This window comes from Lepidochelys kempii, chromosome 19, assembly GCF_965140265.1.
Source record: "Lepidochelys kempii isolate rLepKem1 chromosome 19, rLepKem1.hap2, whole genome shotgun sequence".
In the NCBI taxonomy this organism is placed as follows: Eukaryota; Metazoa; Chordata; order Testudines; family Cheloniidae; genus Lepidochelys; species Lepidochelys kempii.
This window is the reverse complement of record NC_133274.1, coordinates 6,048,642-6,067,138: the sequence shown is the minus strand read 5'-3', so window position 1 is coordinate 6,067,138 and position 18,497 is coordinate 6,048,642. Positions and strand designations below refer to the sequence as shown.

Here is an 18,497-nt window from a genome sequence, read left to right as displayed (position 1 = left end):
CAAAGCTTCAGTGTAGCAAAGTCCCTCCAGAGGTCAGAAGCAGGACTGAAGACAAGACGGAGGAGCTGCCGCAGCTTTGTATAGTCTCTTGCCATGTGGTCTCTTTCTTTGTCCCAAAGACAAGCTGCCCCTCACATGGCCTGGAAACACCTCAGAGTTCTGTCCATAGGCAGGTCCCTGCACACCTGGCTGAGTCCCCAGGCGAGTCTGCCTTCTCTCAGTGGGTCAGTTGTGTAGCTGATGGTCCCTAATGGGCCATCCAGGAGGCTAGGCAGAGCTGACACCAACTTGTCTGGGGTGTCCCCCAGAAGCATAGCATTAGTTTGGAATACAGACAGTAGAGAGCCAATACTTATATCTTTAAATACAAAAATGATTCACGCAAACAGACAGCATAATCCGAACCAGCCAACCATCACCTCGTCTTAGACGCCTTGTTTGACCCCCTTTATACACGATTTGGCGCCACTACAGGATCTTGGTTGCAACACTGTTCTATACGATCCCAGTTCAAGTCAGTAACGTCACAGGCGCCTCTCTGGGAGCTCGGCTGCAGGGATCCGCTGCACAGCCCTCGTGAGTAGGCCCATTTCCTCCAGCCCTGCTGGGCGAGGGGAACCCCTGGCTCCCCCAGACTGCCCGAGCTGACACTCTGAGGGCAGCCTCCCCGGCTGGTCGCAGCTAAAGGCCTGAAGCTGCCCAAAGTCTCACAGTGATCTGAGATCAGAGGAGGGAGGCCCAGCTGTTAGGGGGTTCGGGGAAAGGGTGCGCACCCTGGGGGCGGAGGAGGGAGGAATGCAACAGGGGGCCTGGGTGAAATTGAGCAAAGGAAAATGTTAGCTGAACATCAGGTGACATTAGCTGCTGGGGAGATGCAGGGCCCACAGGACGTGGTTCTCTCAGGGAAGTGGTGGAAGGCTCCTGGCTTGGCCGCGGCTCTGGAGGGCGTGGTTGGGGCGGGGGGGTGGGAGCACTGTGTTCTGCTGGCGGGGGGGATACGCAGACTCCCAGGGCCTCAGCCACTGCAGCCTTGTCCACCACGAGGCCGGAATCAGCCGTGCCTCTCGCTGGCTTTTCACGTGGATCCCCCCCCAGCCTCCCGTCCGTCTCTCTTGTGCTCCGGCTGCTGGACGTGGGTCCTGCAGGAGGGTGCTAGCTAGGCTGTGAAACGCCGCGCGCTCGGCTCTCTCCAGCAGGTGGGCGCTCTCCTGGCATGTGCTCTGTGCGCCCAAGGACGTGGCAGGAGGAAGGTGCTTGGACTGTGCACCTGCCTCTAGCCGCGTCGCACCTGGTATTGCAAAACTCGCCGACAGGGGCTGGGGGAGGAACACCACAGAGCTGGGGCCAGGTTCTGCCTGGCCCTGCCCGGGCCCCCAGCATCCAAGCAGGGGACCCGGGCATCCTGCCTCCGTAGCATTTGCTATCTGCTTTGCCCTGGTGCATAGTAAATCCTGTGAGCCAGTCAGCGATCAGCTCAGCTCCCCATTGCAGGGGCTGTGTGAGCTCGCCGGTGTGTGGAACGACACCTATAGCTCTTGTCACTAGACCCTGTGTGCTGCTGGCATCCTCGTCCTGCCCCTTGCAAAGGCTGCGACGATGCTGCCCAGGGTCTGGCTGCCACATGTGCCCAGCATGGCCCAGTGGGCAGGGCTTGGGCCTCAGGACTCCTGGGTTCTCTTCCTGTCTCTGACCTGGGCAAGTCTTGCTCTCTATGGTTCCCCTTCTCCTCCCACCCTTTGTGTATTGTTAAGCTCTTCAGGGCTGGACCTATCTCTGGCTGGGTGTGTGTGTACCGCGCCTTGCACAAAGGAGTTCTGTTCTCTGTTGGGCCTCCCGGTGCTACCGCAGTGAAGTACTCCACGAGCATGCAGCAGGCCGGCCAAGTGGGCAGTGGTGTGCCTGCTTTCCAGAGTGGATGTGCTTATGGGAGCTCCTTAAATCCATTGCACGGTGGCTCTAGGTCACGGGGGTGCTGCCCGTTCCAGAAATGAGCCTTGCCGGCTGCCTGGCCTCCAGAGGGAAGCGTGCAAACCAGATGAAATCGCAGGGATCCGCAAAGGGATTTAGCGAAGAACTAGATGGTGCAAAGGGTCGAATCACCCCGAGGGGGAAGGGAGCCCCGCTCGGCAGGGGCAAGATCAGCCTTCTCTTGGAAGGTTTATTTTAACATGGGCTCTCCTAAGTGTCAGGGGACTAACTCTGTTGCCCAGAGTCAAGCTTGGTGGGTGCATCTCAGACCTGCCCTACCCTGTAACACCACCTTGCCAATGCATCGCAGTCTGGCCCCGCAGCTCCCCCTGCTATTCCAGGCCTCGTCCTCCCCCACGCCTCTAGCTCTGCAGCTGCATCTGTGCCCACCCCCCCTGCTGTTCCATGGCTCCACCCATGGCACCCTGCTAACCCAGCCCAGTCCGGCCGGAACCCCCGCTGCTTGGGCCTGCCCTGGTGCCAGCTCAGAGCTGGATGGAGCGAGAGTGTGCCAGGCAGAATCTGCAGTGAGGTGATGGACTGGGATGCTGTGAATGCTGCTCAACGGCAACACGAGGCAGTGGGTGGCGTACTGCAATGCAGGCTGCATGCCTTGGGTAGTGGGGGCAGGGCCCTGCAGTGAAACAGTGTGGTTGGAGGTAGAATGCAGTGATGCTGCAGTGTGGGAGCAGCACCCTGCAGTGGGGCGGGGCGGTCAGAGGCAGAGCGCAGTGATGCAGTAGCAGGGGGCAGGGTTTGGCAGTGCAGTCAGAGGCAGAAAGCAGTCACGCTGCAGTGGGCAGTGCAGTCAGAGGCTGAGCAAAGTGACAATGCCGCAGGGGGCAGTGCCCGGCAGTGAGGCCAGAGGCAGAGTGCAGTGATGCTACAGCAGGGGGCAGTGCTTTGCAGTGAGGCAGTGCGGTCAGAGGCGGAGGGCAGTGATGCTGCAGCAGGGGGCAGTGCCCGGCAGTGAGTCCGAGGCCGAGCGCAGTTATGCTGCAGCAGGGGGCAGTGCCCGGCAGTGAGGCAGTGCGGTCAGAGGCAGAGGGCATTGACGCTGCAGCAGGGGGCAGTCCCCAGCAGTGAGTCCGAGGCCAAGCGCAGTTATGCTGCAGCAGGGGGCAGTGCCCGGCAGTGAGTCCGAGGCCGAGCGCAGTTATGCTGCAGCAGGGGGCAGTGCCCGGCAGTGAGGTCAGAGGCCGGGCGCAGTGATGCTGCAGCAGGGGGCAGTGCCCGGCAGTGAGTCCTAGGCCGAGCGCAGTTATGCTGCAGCAGGGGGCAGTGCCCGGCAGTGCGGTCAGAGGCAGAGGGCATTGACGCTGCAGCAGGGGGCAGTCCCCGGCAGTGAGTCCGAGGCCGAGCGCAGTGATGCTGCAGCAGGGGGCAGTGCCCGGCAGTGAGGTCAGAGGCCAGGTGCAGTGATGCTGCAGCAGGGGGCAGTGCCCGGCAGTGAGGTCAGAGGCCGGGCGCAGTTATGCTGCAGCAGGGGGCAGTGCCCGGCAGTGCGGTCAGAGGCAGAGGGCATTGACGCTGCAGTAGGGGGCAGTCCCCGGCAGTGAGTCCGAGGCCGGGCGCAGTGATGCTGCAGCAGGGGGCAGTGCCCGGCAGTGAGGCAGTGCGGTCAGAGGCAGAGGGCAGTGTGTTGCTGTGTATTAGAGGCTCACACGTCACTGCAATTCCTTGGCCAGGGCAAAAGCTGCGAGGTCTGTGGGTGGGGACAGGAACGGTTCCTCGGAGATCTGGAGGTGGCTTTGCCTGCTCCCCGCCTGTCTGCCCTTGCCCAGCCCAGCACCTGCACCCTGAGTTGTTTGAGAGAGCGAGGCCTGTGTGCTGGGGCAGGGAGGAGCTGGCGGCAGGGGAAGAGGGCGAGAGAATCCAGGAACCATTAAGGGAAGCACATAGGCCTTTGGTCTAGTGGTGAGAGCACAGGCCTGGCAGTCAGGACTCCTGGGTTCTCTTCCCAGCACTGCCCCCTGTTCACTGCATGACCGCGGACAAATCATGGAAATCTCTCTGTTCCTGTGTCCCTGTCTGTAAAATGGGGATACTAATACGGTTCTGGCCACCAGTCCCATGGCGTAAAGGTCCCACAAGTGACTGGGGTGGGGAGGATTCCCCCAGTGTAGGTCTGCCGTGAGCAGCCCGCACAGACCCCTGTAGCAGCCCCAGACTCCTGTAGGCCAGGACACAGATACCACCGCCCCCCCACATTCTCTCACCAGTGTCTCCCTCTCCTCCTCTCAGGCGATGACGTGGAAGAGAATCAGAAGGTGAAAACACAGTGGCCGCGGTCGGCGGACGAACCCGGGGTTCATATGGCCCAGACAGGTAACGGTGCTGGGAGGGCAGGTTCTGTGGGTGAGGCGGTGCGTTTATACCGGGAGACGGGTAGCCAGGGCGCGAGTTCCTTGGGGAAGTACCACACCCTGCACAATGCTGGCCGGTCCCTGTGGGCCATCTTGTCCGGACACACACAGGTGTGTGCTTCCTGCAGGAAATCTGGGGGAAATGGACAGACTTGCAGCCTCCCCTGGAGGCAACGAATCTACCCGCAGGCTGGGGGAGACGTTCCAGCATCATCGGCCCTTCCCTAAGTGCCGCCAGCCCCCAAGCAAATGCAGCAGCTGCCGGTGGCGCTTGCTGGGCCTGGACGAGGCTTGGCCCAGAGCCAAGCTCTGTGGGACTTCTCTAGCCAGACGGTAGGGCCAGGGCCCCACCCAACCTGCCCTGAAGGATAGCAAGGCGGGGTTTGGGGTTAATGGTGATGATGATTTATTTGTATTACTAGGAGTCCCAGGCAGAGAGTAGGGCCCCATTGTGCTGGGCACTGGACTGGGCTCTAGCAGGCCTGGCTTCAGTTCCCTTTTCTGCCACTGGCTTCCTGAGTGACCTGGCCAAGTCACCTCATCTCTCTGCACTCGGTTTCCCATTGGCTTCTTGTATGTTCTATCCCTTTCTCCCACCTTTTGGCTGTTTAAATTGTAAGCTCTTTCAGGCAGGGACTGTCTCGCTGTGCGTATGTACAGCGCCTAGCGCAATGAGTTTGGACGGTCCCAAGGCAGTACCATAATAAACACAATGAATAGTAATATGTACAGCACAATAGGGCCTTGTTGTTGATTGGGGCCCATTGGTGGTTCTAAAAAAGCAGGAGGCCCTGAGTTCTAATCCCAGTTCTGCCACTGACTTACTGTGTGGCCTTGTCACATCACTCTGGGAATTAGGCACCTTATTACCTTTGAAGATCTGGGCCGCTGCCCCTCTGCCTCAGTTCCCCATGTGTAAAACCAAAAAAATACCCAGGGGCGATACTGTTTCCCTCCCTCCCAGGGCTGTGGTGAGGTATAATTAGCTCATGTCTGCACAGCTCTTTGAACATTAATGCTAAGTGTTGTAAGGCAGCCACCTCTGGGATGGAGCAGGGGCCAAACTGACCAGCCTCAGTGGCACTCTGCAGCAGGCTGTGTGTGACGGGAAGCCAGTTCTCCACCGGGCTGTCCCATAAATCAGCCCGGGGATGATGATAGTTCTGTGCGTTTTAATTAAGGAGAAAACCCTGACAGTTTAAAAACAACTGTCTGGCTTCCATTTACATGTGCCCTGCGCGATCTCTGGAGATGGAGCGAGTTCCTTTGTTCCCAGCCTGTGCGCCCACTTAATTTGCTCCATGTCTGTATTTTCTTTGCACCTTCCTTAGAGGAGTGAAAAAAAAATCTGTTAATTGTTTAGTTCAAACATATTTATTTAGCGAATTCAACGGGGTCATTTGAGCGCCTCTTGTTGCCCACTCCCGGATTTATAGGCTGTGGGCTGCTCCGTGCTTGGCAAGTTGGATGGAGCCTGAATCGCAGGAGTGATCAGGGTGCAGTGAGTCTGGCTTGCGGATCTCAGATACTGCCATGCCCACGGCTTGGAGATCGCTCCCATGTAGGGGCCTGATCCTGTCCCTGTTGAAATCCAAGGGGGGGTTTGCAGCCGGCTTTGGTAGGGGCAGGAGCAGCTTTCCCTCGCAGGACTTCCTCTGTCTTGGCTCCTGCTCGTCCTCCTTGTACTCAGGTTGGCATTAACGAGCCCCCCACCCTGCCAGTGAGATCAATGCCTGCCAGCACGCTGGGCCCACAGAAGAGCCCTGCTGTCCTATAGCGGACACCTCCCTGCCCCTTTCAGTCCTGTCTCTGTGGAAGTCAGCAGCCAAACTTACTGACTTTCCTGGGAGCAGGATTGGGTCCTTATCCTACTGTCTGGGTGTCTCGCTGGCTGTGAGACCTGAACAGAACCTGGTGCTGCGCGAACACGCACTGAACTGTGGTGAGTTAAAGCTCCCGGTTTGGGACGGGAACCTCTACAGTACTACAGGAGTGTGTGCGGCCCTGGCAACCCGACAATAACAAACCAGCGTCCAGCCCTGCAGTGGTGTGGCCGGCCCCAGCGCTCCTGCCTACAAAGTGGTGCGTACGCGCAACCCTACAATAACAAACGACTGATCATCAAGCCGATGGGCACTGAGATACATGGATTAAAAATGCTGCCAAGGTGCCATGGATTGTTACAGTTGTAGTAAATTAAGGGCACAGCCCCACTGTTCACCAGCAACCCTACGATAATAAACCGTGCCAGATAACACACTGGCGTTCAAGTACCATGGAACGAATCAGGTGGTGTGCCGGATACCCTGCATCTAGTGGGCCAGATCCCCAGTAAGTTGGCCTAGCTCCATTGAGGTCAGCGGGCCAGATCGTCACTTGGTATAAATCTGCGCAGCTCCTTTGAGGTCAGTATTTATGCTGATTTTCACTAGCTGACTCCACTGGCTTCGGTGATGTTACTTCTGATTTACACCGGCGGAGCTGAGAGCAGGACCCAGCCTGTAATGGGTAATAACAGCTCAAAATTCTATCCCACCCTTTAATTTCTGACTGAGTGTGTGAGCACCTTGCTGGGAGCCCCGTTCCAGCTAATCTCCACTCTCTCTGTCTCCAGCAAATAATAATCCCCTTCCCAGGCCTCCTGCGTACGTTCACTCTTAATTTGAATGGATATCCCTACTGCTGGCCTGTCCAGTAACTTCAAACGGATCATCAAGCTTAATAAGAGTCGGATTGTTGTAAATGTCAATATCACACCTGCTCACCGGAGAAAGAGAGATGGAGCCCTGGGCCCACACAGCCAAACAGCTGCTGGGCCTGCCAGCCCAACCGCCACTGGCCATGGAGCTTTCCTAGGAACGGAGCCAGACTGGATCCGATCAGGGCCCAGTGTCCTGCTTCCGACTGGCCCACAGCAGCTGCTTCAGAGGAAGGTGCAATAAACCCTGCAGCTCTGGGATAACCTGCCCCCTGGGAAATTCGCTCCTGACCCCTATTAGTTAGAACCATTAGAGGTTAGCCCTGGGGCAGGAGGGCTTTGATTCCTTCCCAAAGCTCCTGTGTTTTATTAAGCCTCCCCAGTGTAAACCTGGCTCCTCTCGCTCTCCAGATAAATGTCCAGTCCCTTTATTTTTAACCCTGCTAAGCTCAATGACAGCATGTTGCAGTGAGTTCCGCAGGCCAATTGGGCATTGTGTGCGTGTCTGTGTCCGGCTGGGGGGCACACTGCGTTTTGAAAGAGGCCGGTTGGCCAACGCGTGTCTCTCCCTCTCTCCCCACAGGAGACCCCGCCGCAGAGGAGTGGTCCCAGTGGAGCGTCTGCTCCCTGACGTGCGGGCAGGGCTCTCAGGTGCGCACACGCTCCTGCGTCTCATCTCCCTACGGGACGCTGTGCAGCGGGCTGCTGCGGGAGACGCGGATATGCAATAACACGGCCACCTGCCCAGGTACGGGGGGGCTGGCAGCGTGGAGGGGGGAGTTGTGGCACTTGGTTCCATTTCATAACTAGGGTCCCCTGCCCCCACCTCTCACCCACCGGCTGTGCCATGGGCACAAACTGGCCCCATGGGGGTGCAGAGATGCTGTATCGCTAGGATGTGCAAAGCCGCCCGTCCCAGGCTGCAGTAAGCATCAGCTGGCCAGGTAGGTGAGCTGTGGGGATCAGGATGGCAGGGACGGGGTGACCCTAGGCTTCTCTTTCCCCCTTCCTGAGCTGGAGTGATGGTCTCTCTCCCAGCCCCCACACCATCCTCCCGTGGGGGACCCAGCCTCCCCGTGAGCCATCCCCATCCTGCCTGGGGGAGCAGCAGCAGGACATCCTAAGGGCCAAGTGAGAAACTCCTGTCCTTTCTACGCCTGGTTTCCTGCTCTGGGATCCGCCCACTGGATCCTGATCTCAGCTGTGTCGGGGAGGGGTGAAGCCACTGGCTCCAGGACAGCCACTTGACCTGGGGCATGTGAGACCAGACCCCGGCCCGCCCCTCACAAGGTGCTGGCGCGGGGCGGGGATTCTGTCCTGGGGCAGTGCAGCGTGGGCGGGGTTAGATCCCGATCCAGCTCTCAAAGGGGATGCGGAACCGGGCTTTGAGCTGGCTCATGCTGCCGTGAATCCCGAGTGACTCTGTCGTGGTAAGGAGAAGTGATTTCTCATTTACACCAGTGTAGTTAATCCGTTGGCCTGAGCGAGAGACGTGCAGGACGCAGGGTGTAGCCCATATCCTGTCCCCCAGGGGACACCTCTGTAGGACTGAACCTTGGCTTCACGCACGAGGCGCTGACATGTGTGAGCGTGGTGTATTTATCTCTAACGTTACGCTGACCAGCCGGGATCTTGATATGCTAAGCAGATAATCCTGATGATGACGTTGGTGCGGTGAGTTAGGTGGGTTCTCAGCCCAGCTCCGAGTGGAGACAGGCACCCACAAAAACCATCGCGACACTTGCTTGCAGGCTCAAGCAGTGCCATGGGGCTGAGCTCCCTTCACCCACAGGACAGAACCAGAGCCCCCAAGTGGGGAGTGAGGCAGGGACCAGGCGTGCCCTGATTCTCCCCTGCTGAACCTGGGCACGAACTGAAACTCCCAGGGCTGGCGACCCGGCCAAAGCGCTCAGCAATCCCCTGCCAGGTGGTGTCTCTCTGCTGCGGGAAATGCCCCACACAGGCCCCCAGCAGGGAGGAAGGTATTTTAGGGTAGGGAACGAGTCTTTGCCTGGGTTGAAGGAGGGATTCAATCGGGGGAGGACGGCGCCTGCCTGGATCCCATAGAGATGGTGCATGCGATGGCATGGAAGGACGGGGCCTGTAGCTGCCGTGTCCCCGGCACCGGCTTGCAGGGTTAGAGCGCAGGTAGCCGGCACGTGACGCTTGGAGTGTTGGCTGTGCATGGCCAGCCCGTTGGGAGCAGGTTCCCTGGCTGCCAGGGACATCTTGGTCCTGTGCCTTGTGCTGTTACACTCAGGGCATGTCTACACAGCAGCCGGGAGGGTGACTCCCTGCTCGGGTAGATGTGCCCAGGCATGCTCTGCTCGAGCAAAGGTGCCAAAAACAGCCCTGTGTCCGTGGCGGCTCGGGCTGGCCATCCGACTACAGACCCACCCGACCCCCTGGCTCCGTACTGGGCTAGCCTAGCCGCCCCCCGGGGTGGCGTTGTCTTTGGGAGCTCAGAGAGAGGTGGGCAGCTTCTCCCGAGTGGGGGCAAGTCTCCCTACCTGACACACACCCAGCCAGCTCAGTGATCCATCTCGGCTCAGGCTCAGATAGCAAGTGTAAAAAATCGGGACGGGGGTGGGGGGTAATAGGTGCCTATATAGGAAAAAGCCCCCAAAATCGGGACTGTCCCTGTAAAATCGGGACATCTGGTCCCCCTAGGCTCAGTGGCCAGCAGCGCGGGGAGCCCCTTGAATTGCCAGACCAGGTCCTGAGCATCTTCCGCTCCCACAGACGTCAGCTGAGAGGACTGGGCCCAGCATGTCGCTGGCCTTGGCTGGTCTGGGGCTCCAAGGCTGGGAAGGACGCTAGGCACCACACTGGTTCTGCTGCAGACCTGTGAGTGGTATCGGTGTTTTCCCTCGTTCAGCCACCTGCCCAGGGGCCTTGTCCAGGCCAGGGGCTGAGGTGTGACCTTACAAGCGAGAGCCTTTCACACGTGCTAAACTGGCTGACTTACAGTCGGCCTGGCATGTGTGGCCTAGTGGGTAGAACCCTGGGCTGAGATGTAGGAGACCTTCATTTTATTCCCAGCTCCGCTGCTGGGTGACCCTGGGTAAGTCACTTCCCAGTTCTCTGCCTCGATTTCCCCCTCGACACAGTGGGGATAATGATGGGAGCTGGGGCCGAAAAGGGCTCGGTGTTATTTTTATTGTCCACCCTAGATTGCCATATGTGTTAGCAGGTGTGTGCTAAGACCACGCCTTGAATCTTAGTCCAGACAGGGCCTCCCCATCTTCTACCCTTCTGGCCCTTCCTGATCTTCCCAGTCTGATTGCCAAGCCTGGCTTCATTTCATTGCAAGTGCTAGTGGAATAAAAAACCCAACAGACTTGTCATGGGCTCAATCCCCACAAGCAAGAGGAGGGCTGTGTGGGGGCGGGGGTAGGAGCTGTTCTGAGAGTTGACCTCTTCCTATTGCCATGGCCTCGGATGAGCTGCGGGTGGGCTCAAGGAGCCACGGTCATTACAGGATCAGGGCCTTTGCTTCCCTGCAGCTGGATTCTCTCTCTCAGTCTAATCTGGCCCCCTTTGGGGGCTTCCTGGCTGTCATAAAATGACAGCGTGGGCAGAAAGAGTCTGCTTGTCATGTCATAACTCTCCTCTGCGTTCCCCAGCCACGGGCTGACGCGGGCTGTGTCCCCTCCTCTAGTCCAGGAGGAGATTTTTCTCCAGGCTGAAGGCTTTTAGCTCAGTGATGGCTCGGTCTTCTCCTCCTCTTCCCGGAGCTTTCAGGTTATCCCTCCCAACTGCTGTTTGATTCTCAGAAAGCTCAGGTTTCAGAGTAACAGCCGTGTTAGTCTGTAGTTGCAAAAAGAAAAGGAGTACTTGTGGCACCTTAGAGACTAACCAATTTATTTGAGCATAAGCTTTCGTGAGCTACAGCTCACTTCACTTCCCTGAGGACTAAAGATGCTATGCAAAGGCTTTGAAGATGGGCGAGGTGTTGAAACTGCCGGCGGAGCCATGGAAATGTAAAGCACGAGGGCTCTGACTGCCGGTGCTGAACCAGTGGAAACTTGGCCCTTTGCATCTAGTCGGTTTCACTGCTTTCCCCTCCTTGGTTCATCGGTTTCACTGTGGTTGGCAAGACCCCTATAAACATCAGCGGAGGAACAGGAGCATCCCCCCTCTCGCCCCCCGTGCAATAGTTCCTTTATTTCAGAGTAGCAGCCGTGTTAGTCTGTATTCGCAAAAAGAACAGGAGGACTTGTGGCACCTTAGAGACGAACCAATTTATTTGAGCATCAGCTTTCCTGAGCTACAGCTCACTTCATCGGATGTTGATTTTCCACTGAATGCGTCCGGTGAAGTGAGCTGTAGCTCACGAAAGCTGATGCTCAAATAAATTAGTTCATCTCTAACGTGCCACAAGTCCTTCAGTTCCTTTGTTGACTCTTTTATTTTTAACAAACCTGAATTATTTTTAAAAATCAGAAACTGGAATTTTGAAAAATAACCATTTTTTTTTATAAGTCCCAAGCGGGCCATGACCCTGTGACCCGATTAGTGTGTGGTCCTGCCATCGGAGTCTGTGACCGGATTCTCACAGCTAGGCAGGGTCCTGGGGTCGCCAGTGGGGTCCCACGTGGATCCATCCACACGCATCAGATTGCAGCCGGACATTCAGGTTTTCAAGGCCTTGTCTGCAGGGGAAGGTGCCACTAACGCAACTTATTTCAGGGAACTTCTCTGGCTGGTGCTACACAGGAGGGCCGACCAGAGGATCACAGAGGTCCCCTGTAGACTTAGGCTTTATTAATCTAAATAGGCTTTGAAACCACTTTAGTTAAACTGGAGCAAAGCCACATGTGGCTGTTCTGGTTTCAGGTTATTTTGGCGTAAATAAACCTGTTCCTAATCGACTTAAGCGAAACTGGACTAAGGGTGTCTGCACAGGAGCTTGCACTAAATCGGTTTCAGTTCACACCTGAGGTTAGATAAGTGCTCGTTTCTTGCGTAGACAGGCCCGAAGGGCGTTAGGTGCCCGCTGTAACCCAGTGGGGGGCGTTTTACAGCTCCACCCCTGTGCAATGCCCACAGAGAATGTGGGTCTGTTAGAGGCTCAGCGAGAGAAACAGGCTCGGAGAGGTGAAGTGACTCCTCCCAGGACGTATGGCGAGTCAGTGGCGGCTCTGGGAATAGAACCCAGGAGTCCTGACTTCTGCTGTGGCAGCTCATGCGGTTAGCTCAGGAGGTCCCCGGTTCATCCCCTGGTGTGGTGGCCATCACCCAAAGATCCCCTGGGCCTTGGAGTCTGCTGATCTCCCACCATGTCGAGCGTTCACTGGGATCTTTTAATCACTCTTGGCCCCACCTCACTGCCACCGCAGCCTTTGGAACCAGCCTGAAGGAAAAGGCTGCCTTGGGTTAACGTGCTCTAGCTAGGCGGTTATACTAGGGGGTGTGGCTGAGACTAGGGACTGGAGGAGAGTCTGACCTGGCTGTGTGGGAGACAGACCCTCGCTCCTCTGCTATCTCTGTGGCCCCCTTGCCCTCTGAACATTTCTTATGATCGTTGAGTCCCGGGGAGGGAGGAGAGCTCCAGTGGTCAGAGCAGGGGAGTGGGAGTCAGGACTCCTGGGTTCTGTTCCCAGCACTGCCACTGACTCACTGTGTAGCCTTGGAGAAGTCACATCGCTGATCCGTGCCTCAGCTTCCCCACCCGTAGAACGAGGGTTGTGATGCCTCCCTGGCCACGGTGGGATTTGAGCCCCGTTTCACAAGTGCTTCCAGGTCTTCAGTGCAGCAGCTCAGGCCTTCCCTCTGCCGTGGGGGCGCTGCTTTGGGTGCGGGCCTGCACTCCTGGGACGGAGCGCCCCCAATCCCTGTCCCCCGCCATGCCGTCTGCTGCGCGCGGGCTGGGCCGGAGGCGTGATTGCTGTGTGCTGTATTGCAGTGCACGGCCTGTGGGAGGAGTGGTCCCCGTGGAGTCTGTGCTCCGTGACCTGCGGGCGAGGGGCCAGGACGAGAACCCGGCAGTGCGTAGCTCCGCAGCACGGCGGGAAGGCCTGCGAGGGCCCCGAGGTGCAGACTAAGCCCTGCAATATCGCAATCTGCCCTGGTTAGTAACTTGCTCCTTGGCTCTTCTCCTCCGCGCTTTCCCGCTCGGCTTTCCCGCTTGCCTGCCTTCCCTGGCCATCCCTCGAAGCCCTCAGGTGGCCTCGCCCCCGGAGACAGCCCCACGCCACGCTCAGAAAAGGCAGCTCCCGTCCCTGGGCGGCCTCAGGGCACTTAGGCTCTGATCCTCAAAGGTATTTAGGCTCCCAGCTTGGACTGAAATCAAAGGCAAAGACCTTTTGAGGTCCTATGCGTTAGGTTCCCCCCGGGACTGAGAGCCCTGGGAACAGCCTAGAGAGACTGGTACCGAGGTCATCTTCCGTCCCCCGGCTGCCCCTCAGCTATCCGCTAGCCGGCACGCAGGCTCGGAGTGCAGGGAGCAACGTGTGTGTGTGTGTGGGGATCACGAGGGGCGGGCGGGGGGACTGATAGGGCTGTGGCACGGGATGCAGATGTCGTGCTGGAGAGGGATGATTTGGGGAGCGGACGAGGCATGCCCGTTTGTTCCTTTCCCTGAGCTAGGACAGCGGGTTGGAAGGGGACTCGGACGGGAGTTTGGTCGGAATGAGGCCGGCGGGGGGTGACCCAGGGGAGCGAGGTGTGAGTGCGAGCGAAGAGGGCGGCTGGGGTGACTGGGAGGGGGATACGTGACTCCAGCTTAGACAGACATCCCCCCACATTAAAGCCCAGGTTCCCCAGCTCTGGGGCTGAATGGCCTGCGTCCAGCTCCCGATGGGGCCAGTGCCTGTGATCCGGGGGCTAGCAGCAAACGCAGCCGTCTCACTACGTGTGGCAGCTCGGCCGGGGCCCCGGCGGGCTCAGCAAGTGACATTTTTGTGGGCGTGCGGGATGCACGTGAAATACACTGAGCGTCCCCAGAGGGTCGCCTTGATTCCAGCCCCTTGTGGGGAGGGGGAGAGCCCCGGGGGCTGGGGAGGAGGAACGGGAGCAGAGTCTTCCTGAGACAGGACTGTGAGACATCTGGGTGGCATATCGTGCTATGCCCCAGCCTGGCTTGTTAGCTCACAGGCCCTGTGCGCGCCGGGAGGCCACAGCTGTTCCCTGGGGCGCTGGAGGAGGGAGGTGTGAGGGCAAAGGAGGGTGATGTGATGGGGCTGTAGTGAGGCATGAGATGTGGGTACGCAGAGCTCTATGGGCAAGAATGGAGTTGTGGGATGGGGTGAGGGGGCATATTGGGCAGAGTAAGGGGGAGGAGCTGTGGGGATTCGGAGAAGGGGCCCTATAGGGGCAGGAGCATACAATGGGCCAGCTGAGATTGTAAGTAGACCCCTCTGGGAGCAGTGCCAGGCATAGGGGGGCTCTGGGCCTGTCCCATCAGGGAACTTTGCTGCCAGTTCCCTTTCAGCAGCCAGAGCTCCCCAGCGGGCGGGGGCTGCCAGCGGACGTAGCCGAGGTGAAATCGCCAGCGAGGCTGCGGGTGGCCGCCCCATCTGTGCCTGCTGCTTTAAAGGAGGGGCAGCGTGTAGCTCCGTCAGCGGTGACTCCTGCCCGCCCCGTCACTGGCCGGGGGAGAGCAGAGGACGAGGGGCTCCCCCTTTCTGTGGAACCCCCACCTCCGTGCTGAGTCCTGACACGGCCCCTTGGGATACTCCCCGAGAGATCGGGGATGTGGGGGCTCTTCCCCCTGAACGCTGTTCATGTCTCCAGGGTGTCTCCCTAGCTCAGAGGCCCGGGGTGGAGGGTTGCTGCCCCACAGTACCTGGGCTGCAGTGGGTCACTCCGGGCTCTGCCTTTGACCCAGCATGGTGGGCGGGTGTCGCTCATCTCTGTCGGTGGGGGGGGAAGCTGACAAGTAGCACCCAGCAGGCTGCAGGCGGGTCGTTTGTAAGCAGCTTTGTGTCCAGGGCTAACGAGCAATTCCCTCCAGGGCAGAGCTGGGCAGTGGCCCAGGGCGGGGGATGGCATGGCATGCTGGGGTGGGAACCCTCCCAGAGCCCCACGGTGCCCACCAGGAGCCAGGAGGAGGAAACGGGAGTGAGGGGAGGCAAAGAACAACTGCCCCAGCTGGGGTCGATGGGCCCTGCTCCACTGGAGCGAGTGGGCCGGGTCCCCTTGCTGTCGAGCGGTGGTGGCCACACCAGTGGCGGATCTGGCCCGAAGCGCTTTCTCTCTCTCTCTCTCTCATCCAGTTATTGATTTTGTGGCAGTAGATTGCCAGCTGACTCTTCGCTGCCCTGTTGGGCGGCTGACGGGCCAGACAGGCTGGTACCAGCCTGTGGGGAGGGCGAATAGCTATGTGATCCCAACAGGGGCCTGGGGCCAGGAGTGCATCGAGAGCGATGGGGAGGAAACGTATTCGCTTGTTTCTGAGCCTCCACCCTGCCCCACCCGGGCCTGTCTCCCAGATCCATCCCCTGGCGCGCGGGGCCATCCCCGAGCCCCACGTCGGTTAGTTTCTCTCTCCTTCCTGGTTTCAGTGAGCGGATCCGCTGCATTTCCATGGTGGTGGTTTTAGGACACGGGTCAGGCCAGGGGCTGGGAGTTGGATGCTCAGGAGGCGGACGGGGGCCTAGATGACCTGCGGGTGCTCCTGCAGAGCCAGCCTGCTGCTCTGGGCTGCCTGGCGGCTCGTTAACGCTCCCTCCCACCTGGGCCTGGCAGGACACCCCAGTCATGGGGAAAGATCCATGCCGGGTGGGAGCGCCACCGGGAGCTGCAGAGGGGAGGAGTCGCGTCTGCTCTGCACCCCAGTAAGGGCCCTGCTAAGGGCTAGCGGGAGGATTCATGGCTCATCCTGCTCTGCTGGTGTGGGGGAAGTGGGGGGGCGTAGTCAGGGCAGGATCCTTCCGCTCTCCGGATGCATCTCGGCTCTGCCGTGCAGCGGAGATGCTGCTCACACGTCTCAGCCCGGGGTCACCCTGGGGATGCCCACAGACCCCCGCCCCCCAGTGTTTCCTGTAAAGAGGCTGGTGGGAGCAGGCCCAAGTGTGTCTTGGCCTGCTGTCCGCTGAGCCGCTGCAGCGGGACCACTCCTGGGGCTAAGGCAGAGAGTCCCCCTGCAATGCGCCCCCCACCCTCCATGGCTGGAGCCTGGGGCTCTCTCGCCGGAAGCACCGGCAGCCCACGGCGGGAGCAGCAGGCTGTTACCCGGCAGCGCTCTGCTGAACTGTAGCACCGTTGGCGTGCAGGGGAACAGGAACCACCAGAGCGGGCCGAGTCCTGGTGACCCCTGCCTGGGTGGCAGCACCGTAACCACCGCGGGGAGGCAGGAGGTGAACCCAGAACCTCGAACACCACAACACAGGCAGCTAGAGTTTCAGCTCTAGGAGCAGCTGTTAGCTGGCAGCAGTAGTAGGCCATTACCCTCTAACCGGCCAGCCACTAGAGCGGGATGTGATGCACACTTTGCCAATGTGTGGCCGAAGCTCATAACCGGATAGGGGAGGACGAGGTTCGTGCCTGGATCTGGACACCAGGGCCTAGAGGAATTGCCCCTGCCTCCCGTCCCCCCAGCTCCTGTTCGCACTAACCACCTTCTCTCCTGTGCTTTCCCCGGCAGTGGAAGGTCAGTGGCTGGAGTGGGGCTCGTGGAGCCGGTGCTCGGTGTCGTGTTCCAATGGGACCCAGCAGCGCACGCGCAAATGCAGCGTCTCGGGCCACGGCTGGGCGGAGTGCAAAGGAGCCCACGCCGACGCCAGGGAGTGCATCAACCCCAACTGCCCAAGTAAGGCTCACGCGCGCTCCTTACGCTGTGGGGGGGCAGGGGGCTTGGGCGCAGCAGGGCACGGCGTGGCTGGGACAGGCCACGGGGAGGGCGTCAGAGCTCGGAGAAGCTGAGGACACCGTGCTGGGCGTTGCTTTGGTGCAGACTAGTCCACACGTGGCAGGTGCTGGCATGTTGGGGCCCAACCCCTGCACAGGGACTCTGGCGGGAGAGTAGGAGCGCCTCTGGGTGGGTAAATGCCCCCTTTCGGTAGCTGGGTGTGAGCAGCGGTGCTGTGTTGGGGGGGGGCGCCTGCATTGCCCTGGGTGTGAGTGGTGGTGCTGTGTCGGGTGGGGGGGCGCCTGCATTGCCCTGGGTGTGAGTGGTGGTGCTGTGTCGGGGGGGGGGGGCGCCTGCATTGCCCTGGGTGTGAGTGGTGGTGCTGTGTTGGGGGATCCCGTGCATCCTGGTGGGTGTGAGTGTCAGTGCCCTGTCGGGGGGGGGGGGTTCCCGTGCATCGTGGGGTGCGTGAGTGGCAGTGACACATTGGGGGTAGGGTCCCTGTGGGTCACTGTGGGTGTGAGCGGCGGTGCCGTGTTGGGGGGTCCCCAAGTGTCGCTGTGAGTGTGAGCAGCGGTGCTGGGGTGGGGGTATCCCCGTGTGTCGCTGTGGGTGTGAGCAGCGGTGCCGTGCCGGGGTGAGGAGATCTCCATGTGTCCCTGTGAGTGTGAGCAGCGGTGCTGCGTCAGGAGATCCCCATGCACTGCGGTGAGTGTGAGCAGCGGTGCTGGGGTGGGGGTATCCCCGTGTGTCCCTGTGGGTGTGAGCAGCGGTGCCGTGCCGGGGTGGGGAGATCTCCATGTGTCCCTGTGAGTGTGAGCAGCGGTGCTGCGTCAGGAGATCCCCATGCACTGCGGTGAGTGTGAGCAGCGGTGCTGGGGTGGGGGTATCCCCGTGTGTCCCTGTGGGTGTGAGCAGCGGTGCCGTGCCGGGGTGGGGAGATCTCCATGTGTCCCTGTGAGTGTGAGCAGCGGTGCTGCGTCAGGAGATCCCCATGCACTGCGGTGAGTGTGAGCGGCGTTGCTGGGGTGGGGGTATCCCTGTGTGTCGCTGTGGGTGTGAGCGGCGTTGCTGGGGTGGGGGTATCCCCGTGTGTCGCTGTGGGTGTGAGCAGCGGTGCTGCATCAGGAGATCCCCATGCACTGCGGTGAGTGTGAGCGGCATTGCTGGGGTGGGGGTATCCCCGTGTGTCCCTGTGAGTGTGAGCAGCGGTGCCGTGCCAGGGTGCAGGGATCCCCAGGCGTCACTGTGGGTGTGACCCGTGGTGCCATGTTGGAGGATCCCCGGGCGTCGCAATGTGTGTGAGCAGTGGTGCTGTGCAGGGGTGGGGTGGGGGGGGTCCATGTGTCCTCACGCTTGGCATGGTTTGCCTAGTGAGTGGGGGTTTGTTCACACTGAGCCGCCCCGCTGCTGATGTGCAGTGGGAGGAGCTGCCTGACCCTCTGTGCAGGGTGCCCTGTCTCCCGGATCCAGGTTTGTGCGGCGCTCGCTGTAGAATGGGCTCTGTCCTGCTCCCCGAGCCCGCTGCTGTCCTGGGTCTCTGATCCCGGTCTCAGCTGTTCTTTCGGGATCTCTGCATCCAGCAGCTCCGGCTGTCCCTCTTAGCCTGTGGCCACCGCAGCAGCTGGCATCTCTGCTCCATGGCAGGCCCTGGGCTGGGTCCCAGACTCGG

The 18,497-nt window shown here is 59.9% G+C and overlaps 1 protein-coding gene across 8 annotated transcripts in view; it reads left to right on the top strand.

The window, feature by feature from the left end:
- The window catches only part of ADGRB2 (adhesion G protein-coupled receptor B2), a 101,573-nt gene that overhangs the window by 40,860 nt on the left and 42,216 nt on the right, over positions 1–18,497 (top strand). For 7 of the 8 annotated variants that reach the window (XM_073317499.1, XM_073317500.1, XM_073317504.1 and 4 more), the window contains 4 exons: positions 4,213–4,296; positions 7,616–7,780; positions 12,941–13,105; positions 16,622–16,786. In XM_073317499.1, the coding sequence (XP_073173600.1) occupies positions 4,213–4,296; positions 7,616–7,780; positions 12,941–13,105; positions 16,622–16,786 (579 nt within the window). The remainder of the gene's footprint in view (positions 1–4,212; positions 4,297–7,615; positions 7,781–12,940; positions 13,106–16,621; positions 16,787–18,497) is intronic. The other variant, XM_073317505.1, reaches the window with a different exon arrangement.